We start from the raw sequence: 19,632 nt of genomic DNA on the forward strand, positions 1-19,632 counted from the left end.
GGTCCAACTGTTGGAGGCTGGCACCTGGCCAGGTGGACCAACTCACTTGCCCTCCCATCCCCCTCCTCGGCACGGACCCCCCCCCCCCCCCCAACCTCCACCCCAGCACGGACCACCCCCCCCCCAACCTCCACCCCGGCACGGACCCCCCCCCCCCCCAACCTCCACCCCGGCACGGCACGGACCCCCCCCCCCCCAACCTCCACCCCGGCACGGACCCCCCCAACCTCCACCCCAGCACGGACCCCCCCCCAACCCGGCACGGACCCCCCCCCCAACCTCCACCCCGGCACGGCACGGACCCCCCCCCCCCCCCAACCTCACCCCGGCACGGCACGGACCCCCCCCCCCCAACCTCCACCCCGGCACGGCACGGACCCCCCCCAACCTCTCCCCGGCACGGCACGGACCCCCCCCAACCTCCACCCCAACCTCGACCCCCCCCCCCAACCTCCACCCCAGCACGGACCCCCCCCCCCCCAACCTCCACCCCGGCACGGCACGGACCCCCCCCAACCTCCACCCCGGCACGGCACGGACCCCCCCCCCAACCTCCACCCCAGCACGGACCCCCCCCAACCTCCACCCCGGCACGGCACGGACCCCCCCCAACCTCCACCCCAGCACGGACCCCCCCCCCCCCCCAACCTCCACCCCGGCACGGACCCCCCCCCCAACCTCCACCCCGGCACGGACCCCCCCCCCAACCTCCACCCCGGCAAGGACCCCCCCCCAACCTCCACCCCAGCACGGACCCCCCCCCCAACCTCCACCCCAGCACGGACCCCCCCCCCAACCTCCACCCCTGCACGGACCCCCCCCCCCCAACCTCCACCCCGGCACGGACCCCCCCCCCCCCAACCTCACCCCGGCACGGACCCCCCCCCCAACCTCACCCCGGCACGGACCCCCCCCCCCACAACCTCCACGGACCCCCTCTCGGCACTCCCCCGGAGCCCAGCCTACTCTAACCACCCCCCCCCGCCGCACACACACACAACCCGAGACACACCTCTCCTCACGCATTCAGACTGCGGCCATGCCATTGCCTGCCCAGAGCCAACCCCCCCAGGCCGTCACTCACCTCCACGCTGGTCGGCGTGAGCCTGGAGCACCGGGTCACGCCGATGAAAAGGAGGTTTAATTTACGTCGACGTGAACGGTCATCACGTCGACGGGACTTCGGCCCATCCGGAAGGGAGAATATCGGCAGGCCGAAAATCGGCTGCCTTCCGCAGACCAGTGACATTCTCCGCGGCAGCGGCGCCATTAACGCCCCGCCGACTTTTCTCCCTTCGGAGACTTCGGCAACCGACGGGGGCGGGATTCACGGCGGCCAACGGCCATTCTCCGACCCTCTGGGGGGGTCGGAGAATGACGCCCCTGGTTACGGTCTGTGTGGAGTTTGCACATTCTCCCTGGGTCTGTGTTGGCCTCACCCCCACAGCCCAAAGATGTGAATTGGCCACGCTAAATTGAAATTCAAAAAATAAAGCAATGAGCAGTTACAAAATTTGACCAATAGGAACATTCACCTGAAAATTACAGGGTGCCAATTTTGACAGCTAACTAAAGTTTGGTTCAATTAAGAATGTAAAGGGATTAGTGGAGAAGCAATAGGGATGGTACTAGGAATTCCCATTTCACCTGAAGAAACATTGGGATCATCCCACATGATGTGTGGATGGGACTGCACGCAGTGGAACGGAACAAAACATTAATAGGAATATGCTGGACAAATGTCAGCAAGCCAGCAAAATTATCATCTGTCCCTATCCAATATACCCCTCCGATCAAGCCAAGTGTGGATTTAAGACAAATGAGAATGTAACTTGTACCCTCGAAGTTAGAGCCCCAAAAACAGAAATCACAAGGGTCGCACATGTGGGGAAAGGAGAATATTTGGTTAACACCTCACTAAAATATATGCACTGGTGAGAAACCCACATTTTGCACAAAGCCCCAGGTTTCAGGTAAAATTGAGTTAGTTAATATTCCTAAATGAAAACAAGAGCAAATTGATGTTAGACGAAATTGAAACTGAACTCAAGGATTATTGGGAGAAATATGTGACAAATATACAACTGTTGCCAGAAACTTTAAGAAATATTAAATAACATCTTAAATATGCACATATAACATATCAAACAAGTATTACAAGTAGTAAGTGTAATCAAAACCGACATAAATAAAATTAAGGAAACTAGTTGGTGGGATGATATTTGGATCTGGGGAACAAATATACAGCTTGGTAACGAATAATATTGCATTCAGCAATAATAGCCATGTTTATTATTTTATTCTATCAAACTTATGTTCTGATTATGTTAAAGCGCTGGAAAGTTAAGATGGAAAATAAATTAGAGATGGAGATGCTTTTGTAAAAACCGGAACAATTAATGAGAAAATTATATGCCAATGAATAATTATTTATATATATTATATACACACATGCTCAAACATTAATGTAATTGCTTTAAGTAGTTATGATCAGTTGGAACACTGCTTGGACTTGAATGTCTGCCTGATGGGAAGAACTGGCTAAGGTTTTTGTGATCCACTTTGCTCAATTCAGTGGATCAAAGAGGGGAATGATGAGAACAGTGACTAACATTGTGCCATGAGGCATGATGGTAAAATAAATCTGTCCCTATCCAATATATATTACAAGTCAAATAAAGCTGTATTAAATCAAGCTTGTTGTGAGGACTGATCGGTTTGTTTCATCAGTTGACGACAGTAGAGGACAGCAAGAACCTGAAGCCTCCTCACGAAGATGGAAACTCTGACTAAAAAGATTTATTTTTCAACTTTGTAGATATAAAGCACCAACCATGCAGGGAAAAGCCTCAAAGCAGAGCTGCGTAATTGCAGTGGCAGAGATAATACAGAGGCAGGCGCTTTATTGAGCCCCCTGTCACTTGTTCATAAAAAGTTAATATTTGAAGATTAGAAAAAGCATAAATGCACAAATTAATTTCTGCATAAATTATATAACACATTTTTGCCACTATAAAACAAAGAAGTTACCTGGGGCATGGTCTGCAATAGGCTTCTTTGACGCTTGGTGAACTCTTTGAGGTCGGTCAGGATTTCATGTTTTACCTCTGGAGGTAAACTAGCAAAGTCTTCTGATTCAATATCTACAGAATGAGGATCCTCTAGAAATGCATTCTAAATGGAATTGAATTTTTTTAACAAAAGGCATTATTAGTTGTTGATTTTCAATATGTAAAAATAAAATGGAGTATAAACTCAATTGTCCCAAAGGACTTTTGTATTACAATGGATTAGGGAATTGTGTTGCAGGAGGCAGCAAGAGGCGGGGGATACATTGACAGCTGTTCAGGGACAGACTCACATATGTGGCTCTTGTGCATTTCTTTTCAAATCTTACAACACCAGGTTAAAGTCATACAGGTTTGTTTTGAATCACTAGCTTTCGGGGCACTGCTTCTTCCTCGGGTGAATGAAGAGGTGGGTTCCAGAATCATATATCTATATATATATATATATATATATATATATAGACAAAGTCAAAGATGCAAGACAATACATTGAATGCGAGTCTTTGCAGGTAAGTAAGTCTTTACAGGTCCAGACGGAGCAACTGGAGAGTGGGATAATCACAGGTTAAAGAGGTGTGAATTGTCTCAAGCCAGGACAGTTGGTAGGATTTTGCAAGCCCAGGCCATATGGTGGGGGGTGAATGTAATGCAACATGAATCCAAGGTCCCGGTTGAGGCCGTACTCATGTGCACGGAACTTGGCTACAAGTTTCTGCTTGGCAATTCTGCGTAGTCGCGCGTCCTGAAGGCTGCCTTGGAGAACGCTTACCTGAAGATCTGGGATGAAATTCTCCGGTATCTGCGCGATGTCCGCCGACCGGCACCAAAAACGGCGCAAATCAGTCGGGCATCGCGCCGCCCCAAAGGTGCGGAATCCTCCGCATCTTGGGGGGCCCAGCCCCAACCTTGAGGGGCTAGGCCCTCGCCGGACTGATTTCCGCCCCGCCAGCTAGCGGAAAAGGCCTTTGGTGCCCCGCCAGCTGGCGTGGAAATGACATCTCCAGGCGGCGCATGCGCGGGAGCGTTAGCGGCCGCTCACGGCATCCCCGCGCATGCGCTGTGGAGGGAGTCACTTCCGCCTCCGCCATGGTGGAGACCGTGGCGAAGGTGGAAGGAAAAGAGTGCCCCCATGGCACAGGCCCGCCCACGGATCGGTGGGCCCCGATCACGGGCCAGGCCCCCGTGGGGGCACCCCCAGGGCCAGATCGCCCCGCGCCCCCCCCCCCCCCCCCCAGAGCCTACCCGCGCCGCCTTGTCCCGCCGGTAAGAGAGATGGTTTAATCCACGCCAGCGGGACAGGCATCCTAGCAGCGGGACTTCGGCCCATTTGGGCCGGAGAATCGCGGGGGGGGGGGGGGGGGGGGCGCCAAACGGCGTGGCGCGATTCCCGCCCCCGCCGAATCTCCGGTGCCGGGGAATTCGGCAGTCGGCGGGATTCACCCCATCCCCCGGTGATTCTCCGACCCGGCGGGGGGGAGGGGGTGGGGTCGGAGAATCTCGCCCCTGAGGCTGAATGCCCTTGGCTGCTGAAATGTTCCCCGACTGGAAGAAAACATTCCTGCCTGGCGATTGTCGCACGATGTTCGTTCAGTGCTCCGAAAGCTAGTGCTGCAAAACAAACCTGTTGGACTTTAACCTGGTGGTGTAAGACTTCTTACTGTGCTCACCCCAGTCAAATGCCGGCATCTCCACATTATGGCTTTTCAAAAATTGACAGCTCATGAACAGTAACCTAATAAAGCGATCTTAAAAACGAATTGGAGGAGAATTGGGTATCAATGAGATGGGAGGACTAGCAGCAATTGGAAAGAATTTTGCAGGAAAAGACAGCATCAGGATTGGCAAAAGGAGCAAAATGATCAACCGTTGAGGGCAGAGGAACATGACAGGCACTTGGCTTTCCTCATATTTGTTTCATTTTCAGTTTTTGTCAGCTGGACAATTATGCAAAAGGGTTTTTAAACAAATCATGTAAGGAAAGGTCGTAAAATCACTTGGCTTTCCCTAAAACGCAAAGCATCATTGCACAAGGACTAATACAAAAGCATTGGTTATTTGATACTTCCCATTTAATATATTTTGTCTCAACAATGTTGTATCAACAAGCTCTATATTTGAAAGAATATTTATTAATATGTTGAGGAAGAAAGCGAAATCTAGTAGATCTTTATCCCAGAGAAATTATTATTCACCAATCTGTGGAGGTGGGGAATCAGGTGAACAAAGATTTTCTTGTTAAAAGTTATGCTCACCAACATAAAATTCAGAATATTGACCATTCTCTTTTATTTCTGAGTTAATATTGCATCTCCTGCCAAATTCCATCTCTTGATGCTGCATGTTCGAATAATTATGCAATGGCTTAGTTTCTGCTCATCATGATTCATTTCATGCGCAAGGAGGGGACTGACATTATAATGTACACTGACAGTAGCTTTGTGTTAATTGCTTAATGTCGACCGGCCTTATTTTCACCATAGTCTGCAACAATCTCTATGCTCCCTTTCCCCTCTGTTTTTCCTTTGTGACCATTTCAGATTACACGGAGGCATTCAAGAAGGTTGAATGATGATTATTTAAATGGAAGCAGTATGCAGGGTATGGTGAAAAGGCAGGAGAACGTCACTAACTCTTCATGCTCATTTGGAGAGCCAGAGCTGACATGACAGACCAAATGGCCTTCTTGTGCACCTTAACAATTCTGAGATTCACGCCTCTTCTGGAACTATCCTTTGCTTCTATACTCGCCTCATTATCACCTCCTTTTACAACGCACCATCGACACTTTTCTCATTCAATCTTTCTCTTCACTCAATCATAGACTTTTCACATCTATTCCTGGCTCTGAACTTGTTTAAAGGCTTTTTACCTCTAACATAATAATCGCTTGTCACAAGTAGGCGTCAAAAACCCCTAGTCGCCACATTCCTGCGCCTGTTCAGGGAGGCCGATACTGCTGCCTTGTTCTGCATTACAAGCCAGCTGTTTAGCTCCTGTGCTAAACCAGCCCCATCTGCCAGTTCTTTTGAAAGTCAATTGATCTGAAATGTTTACTCTCTCCATGGGCATTACTTGATCAGCTGAGTGTGGCAAGCATTTCTGATTTTAATTTCATATTTGAGCATATGCAGGTTTTCCTTCTGTAAAATTAAATGTTGTCAACAAATGTCTATCAAATATCAAAATATATATCAAAATGTGATTTTTTTCAAAATTTCACTGTTGAGGGATCCATTTCCTTAAGACAGTTTCATACTACTCATCAAAATAACAAGCAGCATGTGCCGGTTTGTAATGAGCATAGAACAATCCATACTATTAAAATATTGTGTCCATGATAGTATATCAGAAAATGGACACAACCTGACTACATTGCAGTCTGCAAAGAAATAAAATGCACCAAATAAAAATGGTCAAAGCAACCAATGGGTCCAGTTCCGCAATGAATGCAGCAGATTTTTTTTAAAAGCACATGACAGTCAACACTCCTTAAATATTCTGTAACAACTAAACTTCCAAATTCCATCAAACCTTCAAACCTTGACCAAAGCCTTGGGCCTCAAAATACACACAAGTTAATTGACCAACTGCTTGTTTCCATTTCACTTTCAGTCTCTAAGAGTTACTGATGTTGGCAAAGTCAAGACCAAATGTTCCAAAGAGTTTAGGAGGAGGGTTTTTAATCAATAGTTTCCACGCCGCATTGCTGTGGCATGGCTGGGAAGACTGCTGTTGGATCTTGGTGGGCCCATGTCACAAAGCAATATATTCTGAGACACAAGGGGCGGGATTCTCCGAACCCCGCCGGGACGGAGAATTGTCAGGGGCTGGCGTGAATCCCGCCCCCGCCGGTTGCCGAATTCTCCGGCACCGGATATTCGGCGGGGGTGGGAATCGCGCCGTGCCGGTTGGCGGGCCCCCCCCCGGCGATTCTCCGGCCCGAAGTCCCGCTGCTGGAATGCCTGTCCCGCCGGCGACAATCAAACCGTCCTCTCTTACCGGCGGGACAAGGCGGCGCGGGCGGGCTCCGGGGTCCTGGGGGGTGGCGTGGAGCGATCTGGCCCCGGGGGGTGTCCCCACGGTGGCCTGGCCCGCGATCGGGGCCCACCGATCCGCGGGCAGGCCTGTGTCGTGGGGGCACTCTTTTCCTTCCGCCTTCGCCATGGTCTCCACTATGGCGGAGGCGGAAGAGACCCCCTCCACTGCGCATGCACGGGGATGCTGTGAGCGGCCGCTGACGCTCCCGCGCATGCGCCGCACGGCAAAGTCAGCTTCGCGCAAGCTGGCGGGGCACCAAAGCCTTTCCCGCCAGCTGGCGGGGCGGAAATCAGTCCGGCGCGGGCCTAGCCCCTCAAGGTTAGGGCTCGGCCCCTCAAGATGCGGAGGATTCCGCACCTTTGGGGCGGCGCGATGCCAGACTGATTCGCGCCGTTTCTGGTGCCGGTCGGCGGACATCGCGCCGATTGCGGAGAATCCCGCCCATGATGACCAAAGCCATGACACACACACACAAAATCATTGCAGATACTTCACCTGGAATAATTTTTCATTGTTCATGCGTTCTTCCCACTCTTTCTCTGCCTCTTCATCTGAACTAAACAACAGTAAAGATTACTTGTACGAAGAGGACATCACTGAAGATTATACATCCTCTCAATAGCAAATCTCATCAAGTTAACATTTAAAAGTAAAAATATAAATGAAGGTAAAACTAAATATGGGCACATTTCTTGCTGCCCTGGCAATGGGTAGGAATAACACACCTGAAGTGTATTATCCCATTTCTGGGACTGTGTGTTCTGGGCCATTGGCATGGACACAGAATGCTCCAGAAGTTGGTGCCAGGAAAGGGAGTAGGAATATGCACGGGCAATCAATCTTACCACTGCTTGTTGTTGAAAAGTGAGAGTTTATTTTCTTTTCTCCCTCTTCCTTACCAAGATCCGACAAAAGGGTGTTCAGCCACCATGAGGCTTCGTAAATTCTTATGATACAGAAACAGGTTGTTCAATTGATCTGGTCTATCTTCGGCCTCCTCGTAACCGATTTACATATCCTTCTATTTCTTGCTCCTTTATGTGCTTAATCAGTATCCCCTTACAAACATCTGTGCAATGGTTTCAACTTCAACTTGCAGTAGTGCATTCCATGTTTGTAACTCTGTGGGTTAAGAAGTTACTCCTAAATTCCCTACTGGATGTATTAATGATTATATTATACTTACGACCTTTAGGTTCAGACACCCCCACAAGTGGAAAAATGTTATCTATCAATTTCTTTCAATTATCTTAAAGGGTTCTATCAAGTTATCCTCAGCCTTCTCGAAGGGAAAAGATTCCTCGCCTGTTTAACCTTTCCTGAAAAGTATGGGCGGGATTCTCCCAACGGGTGTCCAAGTGCCGACGGCGGAGTAAAAACCGGAGTGTTTTACTCCGGCGTCGGCGCCCGTTCCCAGACCCCTATTATGGGGCCTCCGTGGGGCAGGCAGGGGCGTGGCGCGATTTGCGGGGGTGGGGCCTCGGCACGGCGTCAGAGCCTTGGGTCTCGCGCATGCGCAGTTGGCAACGAGCGCATGCACAGTGGCCGTCCTCCCCCAGGCCGCCCCGCACAACAATGTCGCAGGGATGTGACACTGCCGGCGGAGGAAAGGAGGCCCGTCGACAGAGAGGCCGGCCCGCCGATTGGTGGGCCCCAATTGCGGGCCAGACAACATCGGAGGCCCCCCTCCCCCCGGTGAGGGAGCCCCCCCCCCCCCCCCCTCCCAACAGGCCGCTCCTGGAGTGTTCCCGCCGGCAGCGACCAGGGGTGAACGGCGCCGGCGGGACTCTGTCGTGTCAGAGCGGCCGCTCAGCCCATCCGGGCCGGAGAATTGGCGGCCCCGCCGATTCCAGCGGGCCGTGGCTGGCACCGTGCTAAACGCGCCAGCGCAAATGGCGACGATTCTCCGCACCTCGGAGAATCGCGCTCCGGCGTCGGGGCATCGTGGTGCGGTTGCTCCGATTCTCCAGCCCGGCGGAGAATCCAGATTCCAACAATTTTGGAGTGCAAACATTTCTCCTAACTTTTCCAATCTTGCCTCAGATTGGAGGGTGACAAATGTAACCCCACTATTTAAAAAGGGAGAGAGAAAAGGGAGAATTACAGACCAGTTAGCCTGACATCAGTAGTGGTGAAGATGCCAGAGTATATTATAAAAGACACAAATGTAACATTTTCAAGTTTGCTGATGACACAGAACTGGGAGGAACTCTTTGTTGTGAGGAGGAAGCAAGGAAGCTTCAAGGTGATTCAGACAAGTTGAGCGAGTGGCAAATACATGGCAGATTTAGTATATTGTAGCTCATTGTGAAGTTAGCCATTTTGGTGTGAAAAACAGAAAGGAAGAGTATTATTTAAATGGCATTATATTGGGAAGTATGAATGTACAAAGGTATCTATCTGGGTGTCCTTGTACACCAGTCAATGAAAGTGGAGGTACAGATGCAGCAAGCAATTAGGAAGGCAAATGGTATGTTGGCCTTTATTGCAAGAGAATTGTTCAGAAATTGGGATGTCTTACTGCAGATGTATGGAGTCTTGGTGAGACCACACCTGGAGTATTGAATGCAGTTTTGATCTCCCTACCTAAGAAAGGATATACTTGCCATAGCGAGAGTGCGCAGAGGAGGTTCACTCGGCTGATACCAGGGTTGGCAGTACTGTCCTGTGAGGAGATTAGGTCAACTGGGCCTGTATTCACTGGTATTTAGAAGCATGTGAGGATATCTGTTTGGAACATATAAAATTCTAACAGCGGTTAAAAAAGAGTAGACAAGGGTGATGCAGTAGATATAGTGTATTTGGAATTCTCTGAATGATATCATGAATCTCGTGACCAACAAGTCCTGGAGTACAACCTTAACCCAGAGCTTCTGGCTGAGAGGCAGGCGTGCTACCAACTGAGCCACAAGACCTCCTGTTTTTAGTGATTTGTAAAATTGTATTTCTAACTTCCTTTGGTCCTCTACCTCATTCAGACACTTATTATCCAAGCGTGCAGCATCCTCTTTCTATCAAAATGCACCAATTCACTTATCTATATTGGAATCAATTTGATCATGACACACCCATCATGCAAGTTGATTAATGCCTCTTGTATTTTTCCACACTCTTCCTCAGTATGAACTAGAACCCCAATTTGATGTTGTCTGCAAATTTTGAAATGTTACTTCCGATCCTAGTGTCTAAATCATTAATGCAAATTGTGGCTAACAATGGTCCCTGCATAGATCCCTGTAAAACACTATTTCCCACCTTTTGCCAGTCCGAGCGGTGACCCTTAATTTCTTTTCTATTTGTTGACAGCTTGATATTCATTCCATTACTTGTCCCCTGATGTCACATATTCTGAGTTTAGTCACAGGTTTACTCTTCAGTGCTTTAAGGCCTTTGAAAATCCAAATACATTGGGCGAAATTCTCCGACCCCCCGCCGGGTCGGAGAATCGCCGGGGGCTGGCGTGAATCCCGCCCCCGCCGGTTGCCGAAGTCTCCGGCACCGGATATTCGGCGGGGGCGGGAATCGCACCGCACCGGTTGGCGGGCCCCCCCACTCGATTCTCCGGCCCGGATGGGCCGAAGTCCCGCCGGCGTAAATTAAATCACCTACCTTACCGGCGGGACAAGGCGGCGCGGGCAGACTCCGGGATCCTGGGGGGGTCGCGGGGCGATCTGGCCCCGGGGGGGTGCCCCCACAGTGGCCTGGCCCGCAATCGGGGCCCACCAATCCGCGGGCAGGCCTGTGCCGTGGGGGCACTCTTTCCCTTCCGCCTCCGCCACGGTCTCCACCATGGCAGAGGCGGAAGAGACTCCCTCCACTGCGCATGCGTGGGAATGCTGTCAGCGGCCGCTAACGCTCCCGCGCATGCGCCGCCCGGAGATGTAATTTCCGCGCCAGCTGGCGGGGCACCAAAGGCCTTTTCCGCCAGCTGGCGGGGCGGAAATTCGTCCGGCGCCGGCCTAGCCCCTCAATGTTGGGGCTTGGCCCCCAAAGATGCGGAGCATTCCGCACCTTTGGGGCGGCGCGATGCCCGTCTGATTTGCGCCGTTTTGGGCGCCAGTCGGCAGACATCGCGCCGTTTCCGGAGAATTCCGCCCATTATATCTACTGCATCACCTTTGTCTACTCTTTTTTCAACTTCATCAAAGTAATTAATATTCCAGGGAAATGGGAAGTCCCTGGGGGAAAGAATCAGTAAAGTCAGCCATGAAACATTAAATCATTAAATTAAATGTTACGTAGGTATAATAATGATTTTGTACTGTGCAACGATTGTTCTTGAAGGACATCAAAGTGCTCTTACAAGCTGTACAGCCTGTCAGAGCAAGTGCGGCATTATTTAATACACCTGATTTGTCCCAGTACCCGAGTATACAAGCAGCATTTAATAGAACATGATTACTGATCCTAATATATTGCTTACACAAAAATCCACTAAAGTACTTCAGATATTAGTCTGATTAGAGTTTTGTTAAAAAAATAAACAAACCTGTTTTCCTCTTTCTTTACCAAGGAAGGCAGAATAAAAATGTCCTCCGTGTCTCCTCGCCTCACCTGAGAAAGGCTGGGCATGACCTCATCACTGTTGATAGGAAAAATACTTTGCTAAAATATTTATTTTCCAATATTTGTTTGGGTGCTAACGCAAGCAGGAACATTAATTCACAGTCTCTCCTTTTTTTTCTCACATTAGTGAATGAAATAAAATGCATTTATGACATTGAGTATTTAAGGTCAAAAGGCTTCAAATATTAAGTGTTTATCAGCACAAAACTTTAAATTCCATTTCCAACTCCCTCTCCACAGTATAACAATGTAAATGTGACAGTTAACCCCCCTTCCCTCGCATATACACACACACGCGCGTGGGTACCCCCTGCCGTGCGCGCGCACGCACTTGGTCACCATCTCCCGTACAGGTGCACTCGGCCCCCACCTCCCTCGCACACACTCGGCCCCCACCTCCCTCGCACACACTCGGCCCCCACCTCCCTCGCACACACTCGGCCCCCACCTCCCTCGCACACACTCGGCCCCCACCTCCCTCGCACACACTCGGCCCCCACCTCCCTCGCACACACTCGGCCCCCCACCTCCCTCGCACACACTCGGCCCCCCACCTCCCTCGCACACTCGGCCCCCACCTCCCTCGCACACACTCGGCCCCCACCTCCCTCGCACACACTCGGCCCCCACCTCCCTCGCACACACTCGGCCCCCACCTCCCTCGCACACACTCGGCCCCCACCTCCCTCGCACACACTCGGCCCCCACCTCCCTCGCACACACTCGGCCCCCACCTCCCTCGCACACACTCGGCCCCCACCTCCCTCGCACACACTCGGCCCCCACCTCCCTCGCACACACTCGGCCCCCACCTCCCTCGCACACACTCGGCCCCCACCTCCCTCGCACACACTCGGCCCCCACCTCCCTCGCACACACTCGGCCCCCACCTCCCTCGCACACACTCGGCCCCCACCTCCCTCGCACACACTCGGCCCCCACCTCCCTCGCACACACTCGGCCCCCACCTCCCTCGCACACACTCGGCCCCCACCTCCCTCGCACACACTCGGCCCCCACCTCCCTCGCACACACTCGGCCCCCACCTCCCTCGCACACACTCGGCCCCCACCTCCCTCGCACACACTCGGCCCCCACCTCCCTCGCACACACTCGGCCCCCACCTCCCTCGCACACACTCGGCCCCCACCTCCCTCGCACACACTCGGCCCCCACCTCCCTCGCACACACTCGGCCCCCACCTCCCTCGCACACACTCGGCCCCCACCTCCCTCGCACACACTCGGCCCCCACCTCCCTCGCACACACTCGGCCCCCACCTCCCTCGCACACACTCGGCCCCCACCTCCCTCGCACACACTCGGCCCCCACCTCCCTCGCACACACTCGGCCCCCACCTCCCTCGCACACACTCGGCCCCCACCTCCCTCGCACACACTCGGCCCCCACCTCCCTCGCACACACTCGGCCCCCACCTCCCTCGCACACACTCGGCCCCCACCTCCCTCGCACACACTCGGCCCCCACCTCCCTCGCACACACTCGGCCCCCACCTCCCTCGCACACACTCGGCCCCCACCTCCCTCGCACACACTCGGCCCCCACCTCCCTCGCACACACTCGGCCCCCACCTCCCTCGCACACACTCGGCCCCCACCTCCCTCGCACACACTCGGCCCCCACCTCCCTCGCACACACTCGGCCCCCACCTCCCTCGCACACACTAGGCCCCCACCTCCCTCGCACACACTCGGCCCCCACCTCCCTCGCACACACTCGGCCCCCACCTCCCTCGCACACACTCGGCCCCCACCTCCCTCGCACACACTCGGCCCCCACCTCCCTCGCACACACTCGGCCCCCACCTCCCTCGCACACACTCGGCCCCCACCTCCCTCGCACACACTCGGCCCCCACCTCCCTCGCACACACTCGGCCCCCACCTCCCTCGCACACACTCGGCCCCCACCTCCCTCGCACACACTCGGCCCCCACCTCCCTCGCACACACTCGGCCCCCACCTCCCTCGCACACACTCGGCCCCCACCTCCCTCGCACACACTCGGCCCCCACCTCCCTCGCACACACTCGGCCCCCACCTCCCTCGCACACACTCGGCCCCCACCTCCCTCGCACACACTCGGCCCCCACCTCCCTCGCACACACTCGGCCCCCACCTCCCTCGCACACACTCGGCCCCCACCTCCCTCGCACACACTCGGCCCCCACCTCCCTCGCACACACTCGGCCCCCACCTCCCTCGCACACACTCGGCCCCCATCTCTCTCGCACACACTCGGCCTGTCCCCCATCTCCCTCGCACACCGACGGTATCCCTGTACCCCCCAGTTCTTTCTCTAGATACAAGGGTGGTGACGGTTTCCCTTGTTGTTTTAATTGCTCTTCCTTCTGAAAAAACTGTCCGAACCTATTCCCTCTGTTCGTCCCACTACTTTCACCATTTCATTCCCAACCATCATTTTGTCTCTCACACCTCGTTTCCTTTTCCCATCTATCTCTTCCCACTACCCCATGGTCCACGTATCCATCTCCTCCAACTGTTCATAAACTGAATAGTATATTTAGTTTTCAATTCCTGTGTGCAACATCAACAGAGAAAAATTACTTAGCAAAACATTCAAAGTTTTCTGAAACTTTGGATTTTGTTGAAATCAACAAAATCTTAAGCGTTAAGTACTTCACTAACCTTCTACCACCAAAAACATTTTTCAAGGCATGCTGCTTCAGGATGGTTCTCAACAGCTTATCTGTAGTTTTCTTTGTGGCTTTAACTGCCAGTTCCTTTCTCTGCCACCTGTTAGCCTAAGATAGATGATAACATCAAATTAGCCAGGAACAAATGCAACATTACAGCATATACAAAGCAACGGCATAGGAAACGGAGTATGAGATTAGCTTAATCTGGGATGGAACAGTTGAGCCTGTTAGCAGCAAGCGTGGGAGAGAAACAGCCTGTGATTTGAGGAGCAGTGAGTGGCAGGAAAGTGAGCAATGGCACACATCCTGAGCACTGGAGAGTGTGCACCACTGTAATAATGAAGTGCACAGCACATAATTGTTGCTCGGTCATGCATGTGCGCAGCTTAGAGGGAGTATAGATTTGAACCCAAATTTATGCCCATATACAGTAACACCTTTGTTATGTGGTGTGATCTGGGAATGGGTGGTGCATAGGAATCTAAAATATTAGTTAACGGGATGTTACATTTCTTCAGACGAAAGGCAAGGAAGGTGCTGCTTTGTCTTTTAGGGGTTGAGGGAAGAGGGGAAGCAGCTGGGAGTTAAAGGTCACAGCACAGCAGTTCATCACAGTGAAACCACCGCAAGTGAAGACCAAACTGACATCACAAAACTTCAAATGGGCTCTTAAAGTCTAGGCACAACTTCTGCAGATTTGTAATCTTTTGCTGTTACCGGCATTTTTTTAAAAAATGACGCTGCCGGAAATTCCAGTTGGTAAACCTTACTGGAGTCCTTGAAAAATAATTGCTACACCTCTTGGGTGGGGGACTTTTATAAATCTGCATCAAAAGGATAATTTTGATACGTAATTCGTTGTTAATTTTCTTGACCTTAGATGAAGGTAATATAAACAACTGACAATATAAACAACAAACATTTTTAAAAATAGATTTTGGATGAATATAAACAGTAGGGCTTTTGCTGCCTATTCACATAATCATGGAAATGAACATGTATATTATTGGACAGTACCTACCAACGTTTGTTTCTTGAGCAGAGGCGTCTTGCCATCAAAAACAATTACAGGCCTTATTCGATAAAATAAAAGTTTACAAAGTCGATGAAGCAAAATCAGAAGGTGAGCATTTGGTACAGCATTACCATGGCGATCCCGTGCTCCCTTCACTGCCTGGTTTAACCAAATGCTGATATCTTTTAACAGTGGCTAAGAAAATATTTTTATGTACTGTTTGATGAAGTTATTATTTAGCTCCAGCAAGGAAACATTAATGCAGACCTCAAAATAATTCAGAGGCTGAATTTTTGTCTGGGTGTGGAGATGCATTTTGGTGCACAAATGGTCACACTTTGTTTCTTCTTGGAGGAAATCTGATTTTCGTCTGCAGTCCCGACTCCACACCATTTTCCTCTTGCTGTTTTGTGGGTGGGAATGCCTGGCATGCAAGTCTCAGACCCGCCCCAGCTGAGGTTGGGTTCCCCATTTTAAAATGGGACAAAATTCAGATTTCAACCATTGATGGCCTGTTACCGTGCTGCATGTCCTATGTTTGCGCTTTGCTTTTTTTTAAAGAAATGCATCCAACAATCAAGTTTTTGGCCACTGTTTGATAGTTTTCTGTAAAACTCTTTTGCACTTCATTTTTTATGAAAGGCATATTACTGAAAAAATACAGATGTTTGTGTCAAAGCTTTTGATCTTGCACTTCTCAGAACATTCGCAAGAATGTGACGCAAGTGAAATCAATTTATACTGTATGAGAAGTGTTGATTGGTTGGCAAGTGGATTCCGATTGAAAGTCATTGCCACGGAGATAACGAATGTCAAATGTGGAAGGAGAGCCAAGTAGAGGTGGCCAAAAGCTTGATTACTGGGATCCATTTAAAAAAAAGAAAATTGCAAGCATCAGATCGATTTAGGTCATGGTGGGGTCATGCTTGTGACACAAAGGTCAGATTCAACAGAACCAAGTGGAGTTGGGAAAGGAGGAGGAGGAAGATAAATTGTACAATTCTTGACCTGCATTGCAGGACAGTAAGTAATTAGATTAGGGAAAGAGATCTGCAAGAAATTCAGAGGAAACAAGACAATAATAGTGGATCATTTTAACTATCTGCATGGTAGACTGAAATGAAGGCAATGCGTATGGCCAAAGTGGAAAGCACTTTTTTTTAATAAGGTCCTCAATTAAGATTTTTCTAACCCACCATAGGGAAAAGAATGCTGAATATATTGTTGATGAATTAAGTAGAATAAAAACTGTGAGAACAGACCAATTACAAAATAATTATCACAGCAAAATTACAGAAAAGGGTAGTGAAGAGTCAAAGACTCTCCACTCCCGCGCCGAAGTGCCCACGCCGTCGTGAACGTTGTTGAGGTTCCGACGGCGCGAAACGGACCCTATCCCGACCGATTCAGGGCCCGATAATGGGCTAGGAGCGGGGCCGCGTCATCTACACGCGCCAGGCCTTGTCGCCGCGTAAAGTCGCCGCCGCATACATGACGCGGTCGGCGCCGCATAACTGGCGTCTCCTGCGCATGCGCGGGTTGGCTGGCATGTTTCTCCGTGACTCTCCGAGTCTGCCCCGCAAGAAGACGGCAGACGGATCTTGCGGGGCTGCGGAAGGAAGGAGGTCCTCCTTCAAAGAGGACAGCCCGACGATTGGTGGGCAACCCCACATTTGAGGTACCCCCCGGTGCAGGATCCCCCCCCCCCCCACCCCAGTGTTCCCGCGCTGTTCCCGACGGCAGCGACCAGGTGTGGACGGCGCCGGTGGGAACCCGCTGTTTTGGGCTGGCCGCTCTGCCCATCCGGGCCTGAGAATAGCAGGGGTGCCGGAGAATCGCCATTTTGGGTGTCTCGCGCGATTCTCCGGCCCGCGGAACTCGACGGGGCCGTTCCCGCCGCTTGGGAGAATTGCGGGAGGGCATCGGACCGGCGTAGCGGGAAATTCTGGCGGCCCAGGTGATTCTCCCAACCAGCGCGGGAGTGGAGAATCGCGCCCAGGCTTTCAGACAGGAAAAAATGCAAGTTCAAGTATGTAAAAGGAATCGAGCCTATATGAATTTGGAAGAAAAAACACTAAACTGGTCAACAGATCAGAAGTGGGAAATCTTCAATGACATGGATAAAGTACTAAATTATTATATTACAAAGAGGCAAAAAGGATAGGTGTGTGTATAAATAAACTTTATTTAGAACAGAAAGAAAGAGTGAAGAGGTTGGACCAATACCCACTGGAGTTTAGAAGAATGAGAGATGATCTTATTGAAACATACAAGATCCTGAGAGGTCTTGATAGAATGGATTCTGGAAGGCTGTTTTCTCATATGGGGGAGATGATAAGTAGGGGACACAGTTTAAAAATAAGACGGAGATGAGGATTTTTTTTTCTTCAAGGATAGCCTGTTGAACTCTCTTCCACAGAAAGCAGTGGAGGCTGGGTCATTGAATTTATTCAAGGCTGAATTAAATCGATTTTTGATAGACAAGGGGGGTCAAGGGTTAAGGTGGTGTTGAGATCACAATCAGATCAGCTATGATCTTATAAATGGTGGAGCGGACTAATGGGCCCAACAGCCTACCCCAGCTCCCAAGTCCTATGTTTCATTACAGCCTGAATCTGTAGTCAAGCCCGGACTAAAACAAAGCATCACAAGTATCTTCACTTTGTTTTCCTATTTGGGTTATGCACAATTCAAGAGCTAAATATTAGGCCGAACATTTAAGAGCCTTAGACATTGAAGCTCATCTCAATCCATTTGTCATGTCCCACTTTCCCACATTGCCAATACCAGCCTTTCATAACCACTGGGATTTACAACACACAACCTAATGTTAGAGTGAAGATAAAAATCACTTTGCACCAAAGCAGAAGTTGTAACACCAAAGTCCCTGTAGATAGAATTTTTGTAGGCTTTGAACAGAAGTGTGAACATCGGTCGTTCTAACGGCCAAAAGTAGTTATGCAAAGGATACCAACAGCAAGTATTTTTCCTTCAAGTGTTTCTGGATTTACAGGTTGTCCTGTACACTCCAACAGTTTCCATAGCCCCTTAACTCCCATAATGCTGTTCACAATCACTCATAATCTGCAAGAAAAAAAAGATTTGCTTTTATCTAGCACTTTTCATGAACGGCAGACATCTCACAGCACTTTACAACTAATTAAGTACTTTTTGAAATGTAGTCACCACTGTGATGAGGAAATATGCAGCCAACCAATTTGGACACAGAAAATTCCCACAAACAGGTGCGATGTTGGCTAAATATTTACCTGGGCAATGAGGACAACTCCCTCATTGTTTTTAAAAACAGTGTCATGGAATCGGTTATATCCACCTGAGCAGCCAAATGGGCCCTCAGTTCAATGTCTCATCCGAATGTGCAATGTCAGTTTAATATCATGATGTGGAGATGCCGGCGTTGGACTGGGGTGAGCACAGTACGAAGTCTTACAACACCAGGTTAAAGTCCAACAGGTTTGTTTCGATGTCACTAGCTTTTGGAGCGCTGCTCCTTCCTCAGGTGAATGAAGAGGTATGCTCCAGAAACATATATATAGACAAACTCAAAGACGCCAGACAATGCTTGGAATGTGAGCATTAGCAGGTGATTAAATCTTTACAGATCCAGAGATGGGGTAACCCCAGGTTAAAGAAGTGTGAAATGTGTCAAGCCAGGACAGTTGGTAGGATTTCACAGGCCAGATGGTGGGGGATGAATGTAATGCGACATGAATCCCAGGTCCCGGTTGAGGCCGCACTCATGTGTGCGGAACTTGGCTATAAGCTTCTGCTCGACGATTCTGCGTTGTTGCGCGGCCTGAAGGCCGCCTTGGAGAACGCTTACCCGGAGAATAAGAGGCTGAATGCCCTTGACTGTTGAAGTGTTCCCCGACTGGAAGGGAACATTCCTGCCTGGTGATTGTCGCGCAATGTCCGTTCATTCGTTGTTGCAGCGTCTGCATGGTCTCGCCAATGTACCACGCTTCGGGACATCCTTTCCTGTAGCGTATGAGGTAGACAACATTGGCCGAGTCGCACGAGTATGTACCGCGTACCTGGTGGGTGGTGTTCTCACGTGTAATGGTGGTATCCATGTCGATGATCTGGCACGTCTTGCAGAGATTGCCATGACAGGGTTGTGTGGTGTCGTGGTCACTGTTCTGAAGGCTGAATAGTTTGCTGCAAACAATGGTTTGTTTGAGGTTGCGCGGTTGTTTGAAGGCAAGTAGTGGGGATGTGGGGATGACCTTGGCAAGATGTTCCTCT

General features: G+C 50.7%; 1 protein-coding gene across 1 annotated transcript in view; it reads right to left on the reverse strand.

The window, feature by feature from the left end:
- Nucleotides 1–19,632, reverse strand: part of ercc5 (excision repair cross-complementation group 5) — a 211,813-nt gene that overhangs the window by 45,610 nt on the left and 146,571 nt on the right. Inside the window, exons 12-17 of the mRNA XM_072475900.1 lie at nt 18,338–18,442; nt 15,373–15,548; nt 14,341–14,456; nt 11,596–11,688; nt 7,602–7,662; nt 3,031–3,174 (exon numbers count right to left, since the gene is read on the reverse strand). Coding sequence (XP_072332001.1) covers nt 3,031–3,174; nt 7,602–7,662; nt 11,596–11,688; nt 14,341–14,456; nt 15,373–15,548; nt 18,338–18,442 — 695 coding nt within the window. The remainder of the gene's footprint in view (nt 1–3,030; nt 3,175–7,601; nt 7,663–11,595; nt 11,689–14,340; nt 14,457–15,372; nt 15,549–18,337; nt 18,443–19,632) is intronic.

This window comes from Scyliorhinus torazame, chromosome 15, assembly GCF_047496885.1.
Source record: "Scyliorhinus torazame isolate Kashiwa2021f chromosome 15, sScyTor2.1, whole genome shotgun sequence".
NCBI classification, from domain to species: domain Eukaryota; kingdom Metazoa; phylum Chordata; class Chondrichthyes; order Carcharhiniformes; family Scyliorhinidae; genus Scyliorhinus; species Scyliorhinus torazame.